Source organism: Lytechinus variegatus, chromosome 7 (assembly GCF_018143015.1).
Source record: "Lytechinus variegatus isolate NC3 chromosome 7, Lvar_3.0, whole genome shotgun sequence".
Taxonomy (NCBI): domain Eukaryota; kingdom Metazoa; phylum Echinodermata; class Echinoidea; order Temnopleuroida; family Toxopneustidae; genus Lytechinus; species Lytechinus variegatus.
This window is the reverse complement of record NC_054746.1, coordinates 18,253,413-18,267,667: the sequence shown is the minus strand read 5'-3', so window position 1 is coordinate 18,267,667 and position 14,255 is coordinate 18,253,413. Positions and strand designations below refer to the sequence as shown.

At 35.6% G+C, this 14,255-nt stretch overlaps 1 protein-coding gene and 1 pseudogene across 2 annotated transcripts; both read right to left on the bottom strand.

Moving 5' to 3' along the window:
- Positions 1-1,058: 1,058 nt before the first annotated feature.
- LOC121418632 lies at positions 1,059-4,366 on the bottom strand (annotated as a pseudogene).
- A 3,764-nt stretch (positions 4,367-8,130) lies between these two features.
- Positions 8,131-13,022, bottom strand: LOC121417976 (B9 domain-containing protein 2-like). 2 transcript variants are annotated; one of them, XM_041611684.1, is made up of 4 exons: positions 12,937-13,022; positions 10,555-10,646; positions 9,931-10,056; positions 8,131-9,180 (listed from the first exon to the last, which is right to left on the bottom strand). In XM_041611684.1, the coding sequence occupies exons 2-4, from the start codon at positions 10,640-10,642 to the stop codon at positions 8,870-8,872; spliced, it is 525 nt and encodes a 174-aa protein (XP_041467618.1). In that variant the 5' UTR covers positions 10,643-10,646; positions 12,937-13,022; the 3' UTR covers positions 8,131-8,869. The 2 variants fall into 2 exon arrangements, with proteins under 2 accessions (XP_041467618.1, XP_041467617.1); XM_041611683.1 differs by having other exon boundaries at positions 8,132-9,180; positions 10,555-10,650.
- Between the last annotated feature and the right edge of the window lie 1,233 nt (positions 13,023-14,255).

Below are 14,255 nucleotides of genomic sequence, written 5' to 3'. Positions count from 1 at the left end.
GACCACCAAGAGAAATTTTCCATTTGGAGGCAGACTGCACAAATTGATATGAACAGTATGCCATGGCTGTGTTAACATATTGGTTCGGCATATCCGTTCTTTTTCAGAGGAGCAGACTTGAAAAGCAGGGCAATGTCGGAGCATGTTTTCGGTGTCATCAACGTTGTGGGGCCACCACACCTTTGTGCGGAGTGCATGCTTTGATCTCACTAGGCCTTGGTGAGCCTTGTGTGCTATTTTCGTTGTGAGTTTTTGTAGCAATCAGGGCATAACTACATGGGGATCATGTAGAAGTACCCCGTTCATCACAGTGAGCTCATGCCTGATCTTGTAAAAGGCCGACATGTATTTCGACTACGTGTTTGACTGAATTTTTGCAATAACACGCTGAAGTTCAGTATAGGCTGATGTCTCGTTCTCGATTTTGCTCTGTGTCATTGCTCGAGGAACTGCATATGTCAAAATAGCATCAATGTAGTCCTCTGCGATGTCGCATTCACGTCGCGGTGCATTGACCATAGGAAGACGAGATAACGGGTCAGCAGGATTACCTTTCCCTGGTACATGTTTGACCCGGTTGAGGTTGATAAAACTGTAGAGATGTATAGACTCGATGGGTGTTTGAATATATTTTCTTTCCCTGTCCTTCCATCCCTGGCCTATCTCCCTATCTCTTGCCGGTATGTCGGTACATCACATGGCACACCCCAATGAAAAATAAATTAAGCACCGGGTAAATCTATTCCAAGGCCAAAGGCAACAGTTGCAATCACACAGCAAAGTTGATTTCCTTGTTATTCTTGCCTTACTAGTTGATCAATACAGGCATAATACATTTTGCACCATCTTTCTCCAGGAGGTTCATGCCCCATTTCAGCCTCAATTCATCTGAGCATGCTTTGAGCATCTCTTTGTTCATCCCTGGAACAGATAGGTTTTCAAGCACACCTCTTCTTGGGCATTGTCTTGACTCTGCTTCTTTGATCAGTTTTACAAACTTCTCATCAACTCTTGAGATGAAAAGACTACTTGGGGGTTTAAACATTCTGGCCTTCCCTACCCTACCATCCCTTGCGCATCTCCCCACATCTTGCCAGTATGTCATGACGTCACAGGGTACACCTGAATGAAACATTAGATCAACATCAGAGAAGTCTATCCCGAGGCCAAAGGCAATAGTTGCAATCACACAGCTAAGTTGATTTTCTTTGCTGTGGAAGGGCTCTTGTTATTCTTGCCTTACTAGTTGATCAATACTGGCATAATGCATTTTGCACCATCTTTCTCCAGGAGGCTCATGCCCCATTTTAGCCTCAATTCATCTGAGCATGCTTTAAGTGAATCTTTGTTCATCCCTCGAACAAATAGGCCTTCGAGCACACCGCTTCTTAGGCATTGTCGTGACTCCACTTCTTTGATCAGTTTGACAAACTTCTCAGCAACTCTTTGAGATGAATAGACTTGATTATGTTTGAATATCTTTGCCTTCCTTGCTCTTCCATCCCTGCCCCATCTCCCTATCTCTTGCTGGTATGTCAAGACACCACATGGTACACTCTAATGAAAAACAACATCAATATCTGGTAAATCTATTCCTAGACCAATGGGGACAGTTCGGTTCCGAAGTTGGTTTCCTGGCAGAGAAAGAGCCCTTGTTATCCTTGCCTGACTGTTTTTATCTGTACTTGCATGGTACATTTCACAGAGTCGATATCCATGTGGATCATGTCCCAGTTCTCCCTCGATCCATCCCCAGGTGTCTGTCACTTTCATCACACTCCTGTATTAAAAAAAAGAAATGGTTTGTTCAATTGACTCAAGATAAAAAAAGGAATGTATGTGGATATGAAAAAGTATTAGTTTTATTTGTTTGATATTTTCATGGGGTTTTTTTAAGGCAAATATCGTTATGTCAAATTGATTTTAAAAGCAAGAAAACAAAGAAACCATATCTTTGGATATTTGGTGAAAGACATCAAAATGATAACTGAATTATGTCTTATTTCTATGACATCACTTGTGAGCTGCCCCATCGAGTCCTGTGTATCATGAATTACATAAGTTGCTATTCATTTACATGGTAAATGAATTAAATGAATGTATGAAATATAGCATATCAGACTGTGTCTCCTGCACATTCATTTAAAGATCATTTAAAATTCTTAATATTAATTTAATGTTTCAAAGTTTTCTTCTCATAATCTGGCTTAGCCTTGTTGGTGTTAGCCTTCTCTTGATATTTTCTTAACTTTTGGGTTTGCCTTACCCAAGACAGGGCCTTTGAGATATACCCAGAAGTTTGCATTCTCATGTATGTTAAAGCCCCCAAGGTTTGGAGGAGGCATTACACCTGCCTCATTTCACTTTAAAATATTCCATATCCCAAGTCCTTCCGATAAGGATTATGTCGCTATTCCCTTCTCTATTCCAAATTCTTCTAGCACCTAACTGAGCTTCATTTTTTAGAAAGTTCTGTTTCTTGGACTATAAATGCTTCTGTTTCACGGACTAATACTTCTGTTTCGCAGACTAATGTTTCGCAGAATAATGCTTCTGTTTTGCAGACTAATGCTTCTTGCATCTCTTGGTACTCTTCATGAGCCATCTTAGCATTCCATTTGATTTCTCTTACTCTCTTTTCTCTTTCCTTGCAAGAGAGTTTTGCTTGCAGAGAGCATCTGCCTTCTTTTTCAGCTCTAACATTTCCAGCTCGACAAAACTAATGGAACTGCACTTTGTTGCCGGGCTTGCAAGAGACCTGCATTCTTCCTTCTCTTTTCTCTCCATTGAAAGCGTTTGGAACATTTATTCAGCTTGATGCTTCAATTTATTTGAGTGTATTGTGTCTGCCTCTAGCTAGTCAATTAACTAGAGGAGTTTCCAAACTAAGTCACACATATTTGGATTGGAAACTCATCATCTATGAGACAAATCTTTGGAAACTCCTCTAGTTAATTAACTAAGTAGAGGCAGCCACACATTGTAATTGTTGAAACTAACAGGTGTGATGCATTGTATTTTTGTTTTGCATTGCATCTGGCTGATATTCTAAATATAAAATAACAGTTATTCAACTTAAGCCTCATTACAATGTATACAAAACTAGTTACCCTCAACATTGTGAGTTTTTTTAAATAAATTTTAGATTAAGGCAAAATTATTCATGCAGCTATTTTCTTCCAAAGAAGCCTGATTCCTGTTCCTTGCCACATAATAACCACAATTTGTTAGGTCAAAGGTACTTGATTGGAATTGAATAGACTATATAAAGATGGCATAACAAGATACTGCATATCTGTTGTTCTTATCTTGCAAAAGGCATAATTTCAGAGTGCAAATGTGTGATGGCCCCCAAATGATATTTTTTGTCCAATTTGACTATTTCACACAGCTAACACACATACCCCCTCCCCCCTGAACGAGGCGCTCAGCTAGTTTGTTAATTGCGCCTTGATCAGCCACTCAGCAACTTTTCTACCATTTCGATACTCTTTGCACCGAAGCCAAAAGATTGTGAATTGGGTCTTTCCTTTTTAATTGGATTGTCTTTTTTCATCCATTATAACAATATAGGTGAGTGAATGAATCCTTACTACAGTAAAACAAAGCTAGACTATCAACGGCACATGAAGTCTCTTCTGGCTCCCAAATTGCCCCCTTCCCATCCTCGTCCACAACAGGCATGGTTTAGTTGGTAGAGTCCACAGCTTTTCCGAAGATTCTCAGGTCCAGTCGTGCATGTGATGCAACATATGTCGCACAACATACAAAATACACACGCACTCATCGCTAATACAAACTTTACTGTATGATGAGTGCGTGGCAATCTGCATGTGGCGCGCTTTTATCTATGGAAGTGCTTGAAAGGTCTCGTAAGCTCCGCCCCCAAAAGATGTTTTTGAGGTCAAGCCTCTCACACCCAAAATTCGTACCGCAGTTTGATTCAAACTTAACTGGAATTCAATTCCAGAGTAGAATTTGAATTTGTTATTGTGATTAGCATTTGTGATTCTAATCTTGTTCTAGTTTGGTTTCACATGTGCTGAAAATTTGTCATTAGCCTTATTTTTCACTGGAATCATTCAAATTACGATTTTTGTTACCGTGTAAAAGGGCTTTTAATCTAACCTATCAGATCACAATATATGGCTTGTTTTTCAGGAGAGATGGGTAGCACTCAAAGACAAATGTGTTTGACAATTTTGTACCAGCTGAAATTGAGGGAGTACATGTAGCTTCACTTGTAACAGATTGTCTGACCTGACTGTATGCAGTTCCACAAATTAGATTTATGTGAAAGGAGAAAAATAAATTGATGGAAAACATAGGTGGTGACTTTGTGAGAATTTTGGTGCATCACAAGGGGGGTGACCCCCCCCCCTCGATTGCCGCTAATGATGAAATTCATATTTTTCTTATTGTTTGTCATATTTTGATGACACATTTACCTGTTTACTATGAACAAATTGTCTTTTTCTTTGAATGATGTTATGTGAACACTTTGAACTACATAGCTTTTCATGAATAAATTTTTTTTGCCATGTACATAATTCATACATTTTTTTGTTGTCTACTCTTTTATTGTCTCTTGGTAACATAATATTACGTGTATATCCTATACAGGTAATTTTGACTGTATTCTGATGCCCAGATTGACTTTAAAGGGGAATGGAACCTTTGGGACAAGTAGATTTCTGTCAAAACAGAAAAATCAAAGAATAAGAACAAAGAAATCAAAGAATAAGAACAAAGAAAGTTTGAGAAAAATCGGACAAATAATGAGAAAGATATGAGCATTTGAATATTGCAATCACTAATGCTACGGAGATCCTCCAATTGGCAATGCGACAAGGATGTGTGATGTCACAATGGAACAACTTTCCCTTTGATGGACTATAAAATACCCCCAAAATGTCTATGCTTTTTCTTATGGTGATACAAACTCTTTATCCATGATGTATTCTTTAAAAATCTGTATCACATGACCTCCCATAAAACGAATATATGATCTACTGATAGGTGTGAGAAAAGTTTAAGTGAAATATATGCTAAAGTAATGGGGAGTGTTGTTCACAACTAAAATCACACATATTTGTCACATTGCCAAAGTGAGGATCTCCATAGCATTAGTGATTGCAATATTCAAATGCTCATAACTTTCTCATTATTTGTCCGATTTTTCTCAAACTCTCTTTGTTCTTATTCTTTGATTTTCTGTTTCGACACAAGCCTAATTGTTCCAAATGTTTCATTCCCCTTTAATAGGCCATGGTCTATCCAAGAAGATTCCACTTTCCTTGGTCTTGCCCTGTGTTAAGGTTATAGGAAGCAAAAACTTTCAAAATTGTTATATTTTTTGTAATTTTTACTGTGCTTTTTCAAGCTATGATTTTGAATAAAATTGTTTTTTTTCTCCCAGGCAGTTAAATGATTAGTGTCAAATAGCTTGACCAGCAAATTAAGTTGAAACCATACTTACTACTCTATATTTGTGTCACAGTTGTCTATCCATAGCTAGACCGCAAATCAAGTCTACATCAAATATGAGTTCAGAATACCGGCCAATGTCTTTTTTATGCATTACAAATCAAATCTTAATGTAGTTTTGTCCTAAGGTTTGCAGACAAATTGATCACCACTGCACTTTACAATATCTTGTCGATATGCAACTGTGGACAAATATTATTTTCACTCAACTTTAAATCCGTCCAGTATATTGTAGCAAGGAGACATTTTGATTCATGCGTCTTATATATAGAAATATTGTTTTGTTGTGCCATGTTGGATCAATCTTCTTTGTTGTTTTAGTCATGCAAGTTGAATTTCTAAAAGGTATTTCATCCTTCCCAGGAGACCGTACTGTGTTGAAAAGTATGACTACATGAAACGCTATATGAACTTGTCTGTCGTTAAAAAGTGAAATTTTGAAAAATGAGATTGCTGAAATGAAATGAAAATTGAGAATCTGTTGAGAGATCGGACTTGGACACCAATATTAAAAAATCAACTCTGTTTGTGCTTGCTTGTGGAATTTGAAGAGTCTGTTAAGGGGATTCCAGGCTTGTTGTGTAATCTAATGTTAACATGTAAATCCAAGCTTCCCTTTTTCTGAATGAAATCCCACATCCTCATACCCCTAATTTTCTGTCTCTCTTTATCCCTCGCTTTCTCTCTCCTCCCTCTTTTCTCCCCTCTGCTCTTTCTTTCTCCTACTCCCTTCTATCCCCCTCCCGCTGCCTCCTTTCTCTCTCCCATACCCGTTTTCTTCCTCTATCCCTCTCCATATCTATCTTTGTACTTAAAACCAAGATTATTTTATAAATGGACAGTTCAGATAATTACAAATAATTTATTAATGAATCCTATATATACATGTACTTGTGTCAAACAAAAAAGAAATTGTGAGAATTCATATCTCCCTCAATATCATTGCTTCTAATCATGTCTGAACTTAATGTAAAAAACAAAATTGACATATTTAATAACATTGATATAATGTAACAACAGATATATTTGAACAGTTTACAGGCTTACCATCTCGATAAATAATAGTCAACTTTTGTTAATAGCAGGAGCTATTCTACATGTTTGTTCCAACAAGTTGTCAGATCTGGGAAGCGTTTCATCAACATTTTCGTCCAACAAGTTGTCCGATCTGCTAACTTTCCTTCATTGGCTGAGAAGCACGGTTACTATGGTAACTGTCAGATAAAAGAAGACCTATCAGATAAAGTGTCTGACAAGTCCTTTCATGAATCACTCCCCTGATAACTTTCATCGACTATGATTGAATCTACGAGGCAGTCTATACATGTAATCATAATTTGATGGATTTTTGTCTGATCATTAAATCTTTGTGTTTCTATCACTCTTCTGCTGCTAAAGAAACCAACTGGATGTAATAGCGGCTTCCCCTTTAATCCAAAGCTATACCAGTATGTACAACAAGTACATTGTATATTTTAAATGAAAAACACCAATATATGACTATTAGTATTTAAAAAGATCATTACAGCACCCTAATGGACCTATTACAAAATTCAGATGAACCCATAACCAATAGTACTGTGTAGTAGAAGTAGGACAATCATGCCAACAAATTTGTCATATTTGTCAACAAAACTGATTGTATAAAATTTTGTCACAAATACAGTTGACAATGATAAGGAAAATATATAACAATTTTCAGAATTTAACATCAATAATTTTGGTGTAATTTTTTATCATATTTCTCGTGGTGATTTTCTACGAGTTTTGGTACCGGTATGTAAAATTCCTATCCACAAATCAAACAATATAAATTTATTGGCAAGAAAATACTTTTTACATTATTTATTACATGTAATTATTCCCCTTTAAACTTAAAGACTGGATTAGTTTGATGCCCATAATGATGGGGAGTGGGGGGAAGGGGGGGGGGGCTGCTGAGTCTGCCTGTCCCCTGTGATCTGGGCTGTTGACAGCTATTAGCTGGATGTGATCCACAATGAACATATCATGAATATTGTTATTATTGATCATCATTGCTGATGCAGTACTGAATTATACCAAAGATAAACTTATTTTCAAATCATGTAATGAAACAATACAATATACCGAGGGACCCTACTGTGCATGTAAACATATGATGGCAAACCCATAAATTTCTTTCATACAATCACAAAATGAATTCCCAAAATTTAGGTTCACCTGTACATATCATAAGCTTCTTGTTTTTAAAATTGAACCACAAATAACTCCTAAATATTCCTGGTATGGGGAACTGGGTGTTTTATAATCTTTACATAGGGTTAAGTATGTCCTTAACATGACTGGATGTGGCATTAAAGATTGTGTTGCTACCATTAAAATGTCAGGAAAAATTTTTTTTCCCATGTTACTTCATTAATAACTTTAAGAAACATCACCAAGTGACCAAGCATGAGATAGGCATTGGCAATATCAACCACATCCCCCTACACAAGGGTATTCACTCCCAGAATGTCAAAAATAAATGTACATCTACATGTAACCTTTGTATTAAAGTTGCAAAAGAGCCATTGAAAATTGTATATAGTTCCAAACATAAAAGCTGTGTGGCATTAAAAGGAGAAGGGATATAAATTCCCAAAATCAGAAACCTTACAGAAGATGCACAACTCTTGGAAAACATCAGGTGAGTCATGATACTTTGACAATGGAGGATTGTTTTGAGCATGTAGTCTCCCACCCCTTTCTTTATGTCTCTATACAATTTGATTTACGAAGAAGTACTCCATGCTGCAAGTTGAGTGGCTTCCTACATGTATGAAGTTTAATTCATTTGACTTTTGAACCTGCTTACTCCTTCACATCTCAAGTGCAGTATTCAAAGTCAGGTAAATTCTGATTTAAATTCTGCCTCATCTTGATATAATAAACCTATTTCTTTGTGGTTCATTTGTGATACAATGAGTTGCGATTCTTAGTAATAATCAATCTTACAATTAAAAAATAATTACACTTGGTTGTATCCTTGCCAAACCATCTTTTTTACCAAAGACATTCCTTCTTGCCCTCAAAAATAGCCCACAATATGACAGTGGCTAACTTCACAACCTTAAATTCATCACTTGTCACTCATATCAGAAGCACCAAAAAAGTACTGGACAGCAATGCAGCCAAATTACCTGGGCTTTATCTAAGCAGTTCTGCATTTCAAGGTATAAATGTAAATTCCAGCCAGGTTAGCATTGACCTCACTTGTCTGGAGTCATAATAAAGTTCTTTCTGAAGGAAATTAACGCCTGGAGAAGGATTTAAACCCATGACTCTCTAAAAGAGACATGGCCCATAACCACTACACCAGTATGCCTCCTTGTACACAAGCTTATTGGTTTCTACACCTTCATCAGCATTCCACGCCATATTTATCAAAATTCTTGAGAATGATCCCGAGCTGACAGTGAACTTTACCCATAGCAACAGTCTGAAGGGTATAGCGTTCAGCACTCTGCACCATATCGGCATTCCGAAGTTGTGGGGCGCCCCCTATGAAGTACTGCGAAACCTGTTCACGAAATGTTCCTGATGGCCGCCATGTAGGGCATTGGATGTCGTGTGTACCAGGAGAGGTCGGCAAGTGACAGAATCCATAACCGTAGAGCTCGTTGCGTCCAAAGTCATCTTGGTGGTAGACCTCAAATTTTAATTTAGGCCATCCTGAATGGAACAAATGAAATATACAGTGAGACTTCATTTAGCTTCCAGAATACAGACACAAAATGGATTATTTCTTCAACTACTATAATAAGAAAACAATCTGATAGAAGTTTACTGATAATAGTGGGGTAGAGTGTTTGTAAAGTTATGCCCAATCCTATGAACTAGAAAGTGACAAGCCGAATGGGTATCTTGATAACTCTGAATTTAATTAAGTATAGCTTGTAGATGCTTGAGATTCTTTATGTAAAGACAAATTCTCTGGGTAAAGTTTACCATTTGCCTTATTTTAGATATAAGTCAATCAAAATTTAAAGTAAGTAATTTAGGCTCACACTTTGGCAATTTATGAATCAGATGTAAGTAGGGTTATATAAAATTAAATTGAATATATCTTTATCTCTTATGACACATGAACCTTGTCTTGGCTTAAGAACATCTTCATCATTTCTTTTCATTCATAAATATCCCTTGATACAGAATGACTTAAAGAAATAATGATCTTACAAATCAAATGGGTCCATTCTCTTTGGATGTTTTGGGGCAAAAAAATGAAGTAATGTCATAAGAAATGATAGGGATATGTCTGTCATCATTTAACATGCAAACTACAATTTCATCAATCCAATACAAACTATCTTTCATCTGGCTTGGACAAATATGTGAATCATGTACTAAATTGATATTAATCTCAAGTAAGAGTACTCCTTTGACCCATTCCTGAAGAGGTTGCAATAAGAGATTCCTTACCTTGTAATCCTTTGGTAGCAAAGTGAATATCAATAGGGTGACTCCAGACTGCAAAGTTTTCATTCTGTGGGAGATCCACCTGTGTTTGCCCTTCTCTTATTCCAGCTATTACCTTCCATGCTCCACCTAAAAGAAAACCCACAAAAACAAAATGATACTTGTAAGGGCCTGAGAAGAGTAGTTTCTAATTTACATTGTTGACAGGCTGTGATTGGGGGCCAATGACCTTTTCCCAGATTATCACCCAGATTGGGAATGGTGTCAGTGATTCAAAGGTCGCCATTGGTGATAATACCAACCAATGTTTCTTATGCTTTTGAGTTTTGATTATGGAGTGATCTGAAACACACTTTTCCCTACTTTTGTCCTACCAAGCAACCCTCCCCTTACATATTAATGAACAAATGTTGATAATGACAATATATATACAGCTTATAATTCCAAAAAAAAATCATCAATTGTGAGAGTAACATCTCCAAAGATTGGCAAGTTTCGCAATTAAGTTCAGAAAATAAAACACAAGAGGCACAAAGCATGCATCAAAGAGACCTATATGTAGCCAAGAGAAACTTAGCATACATGTTGGACGTAAGCAAACTTCAGATTAACTACGTACATGCTTACCAGTGTGTATTTTCCATTTGCAGTAAAGATTTTGATTTGAGAACCCACTTGCTCCAAGGATCTGCCCTATAACATGAACTTCTGCCATCTCTCTACCTGACAAAGAGATCATTTAGAGTGAACAAACTTGTCAATAAAAGCGTAAACTAAACCTGGATATTTAATAAGAAACATTGGTAAAAATATTACAACAGAAATTAAATTTCTATCCATATAAACCCCTCAAAAAAGTTATGCAACTCAGTTTTGGGGATGATATCTTTTTGGTTAATGAAGTATAAAAGATGAAACCGATATTATTGGAACGCTAAATTATTCCTCTTTACAATAACATGCCATTTGCTGTGATTATGTAATCATGGAATATGCAATCACCCTGAACATTGAGAAAAGTCAGAAGTGAAATGTTGCAAATTGCATTGATTTCTAACAAGAGTCTCCATTTCTATAGAATTTCCACAATGCAGGTGACAGTGAATGCACTCGGCCCATCCTCGAAACAATTGGAAATTCGCTATTGGAAACGACGCATTTTGCAACATTTCATTTCTAACATTGCTGCGTATTATAATGTCTGTGTATTTCATGATAACACTAGCATTACAAATGACACATGATTGTAAAGAAGCATAATCATGCTTTCTAAAGATATCACTTTTACACATGATGATGGCACATTAAAAAAATTTATTAGCACTCAAACTTGCAGTTTGAGTTGCAGAACTCAAACATGACATGGCAACAAATTTTGCAACATTTCATTTTTTACATTGCTGCATATTTATCATGTCTGTGTATTTCATGATAAGACTAGCATTACAAATGACACATGATCGTAAAGAAGAATAATCATGCTTTCCAATGATACCACTTTTACATATGATAATGGTACACTAAGAAATTTATTAGCACTCAAACTTGAGTTGCAGAACTTTTTTTGAGGGGTTTATTTGGATCTATCTATTTCTATATCATGCAGAAAAGAAAAGTTTTAAAAAAAAATTAAGAGAAAAGAAAAGAAAAAGGAAAATAAACATAAAAAAGAAAGCAAAATAAAAGAAAACAAAAAGAAAACAGGAAAGAAAAAAAATTGAAAAGAAAGTAAAAGAAACAAATTAAGGAAATAACATAAAAAGAGAAGAAAAAAAGATAGGCCTAAGGAAAAAATATGTAAATGGAAAATAATAAAGAGAAAAGAATTAAGGAAGATGAAGGAGAAAAAAAGAAACGAATATAACTACAACATATGAAAGAAGCTAATGATTTTTTTAAAGCTAAAATACAATGACAAAAATAATCATTTCTGACTGGTTGCCAGCCAAACCAAACAAAGAAGTTGATTTTTTTATAAATGATTTGATTGATGATTCATCATCTCACATAAATTCATAATGCACACAAGCACAACCTCACAAAGATACACACAGTCACACAATCATGAATTTCTTAAAGCTTAGACTCTGAATTAAATTAGTTAAATAAAATTAATCATATGTAAAAAAAGTTTTTCATTATTACAAATGAGACAATTTAATTTTTTAATTCTACTTACTATTTATTAGACTCACATCTTTTCAGAATTCATTGCTGAAAGACTAAAGTTAATCTGAATAACTTGGAAGTTATAATCAAATTGTGTTTGAGTTGAGGATCTAAGAACTTTCTACAAAACAATAACAAAAGGTGTACCGGGTATAGTTATGTAGTACATGTAATTTCACTCGTTTTCAAACCGCAGATCTAGTGAATCTATATTCTTGACCAGGCATTAGTACTTCCTAACACTGAATGAGGTATTGCATATATGATGTAATTGAATTTAAGTTTTTTATTGATCAATAAAATGCTTGAAATTTGATATCTCAGAATACGCAGAATAATACAGGTAATTTGTAAATTGTAATAACTATACTAAGTTAGGGCTAACTTTAATCTCCTGTTTGGGGAAACCACTCACACAGGTCTGAGCTTACCTCGCATCAAGAACCGCTTTTGGCAGTGGATTTCTAATCTAAGTTTATCTTGTTCGCCACTTCTGGCGGCTACAACACATGACTTCTATGGCTTGATTTTAGTGCGCGTGGGAGGTAATGAACCTGGGAGTGCGCACTCATTCTATGAACAAGGTTATGATATAACAGGATGATATATGCAGGATGATATATGCAGGATGGTAATGAACCCTGGGCTGGGGAGTCGAGTGCGTATTCACCGTATTCACACAGCACATATTATAATACGTGGGACTGAATTAGATTTGGCGTACCTAGCAACAAGAATTTACGGACTAAGATTTCGATAAGGTTAATTTCTTTATATTCCAAAAATTTCTCACAAATGAAAATACAAATACAGAACATTTACGTCAATATGTTTACTTACGAAAGCAATTCGTTAATCGTTAGACCTCTCCTTTTGTCTGAGTTTTCACAGTTCTGCCGCTCAGTTCACAAAAAATGCATGATTAGTGAACGTAGATGGCAGCAATACTTGTAGCTAGTGCATGCTCTTGGCACTGCCTGCCTAGGAAATAAAATATTCGTGGGCGCTGCTCGGAAATTGATCATTAATGTTATAATGAAGACATTTTCAGCTTTTCCATGCACTTACTACTTGCTTGCCATAAATTAATTCATGTTTGTGCTATTCATAATACTCCATCAGAAAAAATAGCCTTTCGGCTTTCATGGTTTATATCCTGTCAATGTGTTCTTTCCCATTGTATTTCGCATCTTGTGCACTATTCTTGACGAATAAAACCAATCAATAATTAAGCAATCAATCTATTAATGATCAATCAATCAGTCTTATGACTGATATCAGAGTATAATCAGTTAAGAGTGAGCAACGTAAACCTATGTGACCGGGACATTTTTTTTATTTTCATATTTTTATGGTATCTTTTATATTCAACCAATATCCAGAGTCTCTCCATTCAATTTTTCAAATATATTCAATATGGGAAAACATTCGTTGGATTGCCTCATTTTTCTAAAAATCAATGTCACAGATGGACGTTGATAAGATCATATAATTCAGTTATATCCATACAAATCTTTTAAAAGTATTATTCAGTCATACATAAAGATTTGAAAGATAACTTTGGGGAAACAACAAGAACTTATGGGAAATACATGTAGTCTTTTTTTATAAGATGATTATGGAAGTATTATCCGCCGTCCGTATAACTGAAAAAAAAATCCGTTATTTTTTTTCTCTATCTCTCCTTCCTATTTTAGCTGCAGGAATGATTTATAGGCTCACTATGATCTTCACTAGCCTACAATATATATATACTTCAACATCACATACACATTTAAGAATTTACAATATAAGGTTAATAGGAATTCGAAATCCTCGTGAAGGGGTAGACACTGGATAGGCCTACTGGATGATGTCGTGTTTTTCAGTGACAAGTCATAATAATATAAGAATTTTTGCTTGTATCGATTAGAATCATTCTGTGTTGTCTTTATGACCATTATGCAGCGAGAGGGGGGCGTTATTATAAATGAAAGTTTTTCTGACAAAAATGAAAAACAATCTGAAACAATTAAATACTAAGACTGACTCTACACAATAAAAAAATATAGCACATCGTTTAAGCCTGTCACTCTATCCGTTTTGTAATTGTTTTAAATTTTAAAGAACTTGTTTAAAAAGTTTAAACAATATTTGTTAGAGTGACGGGCTTCAAAACG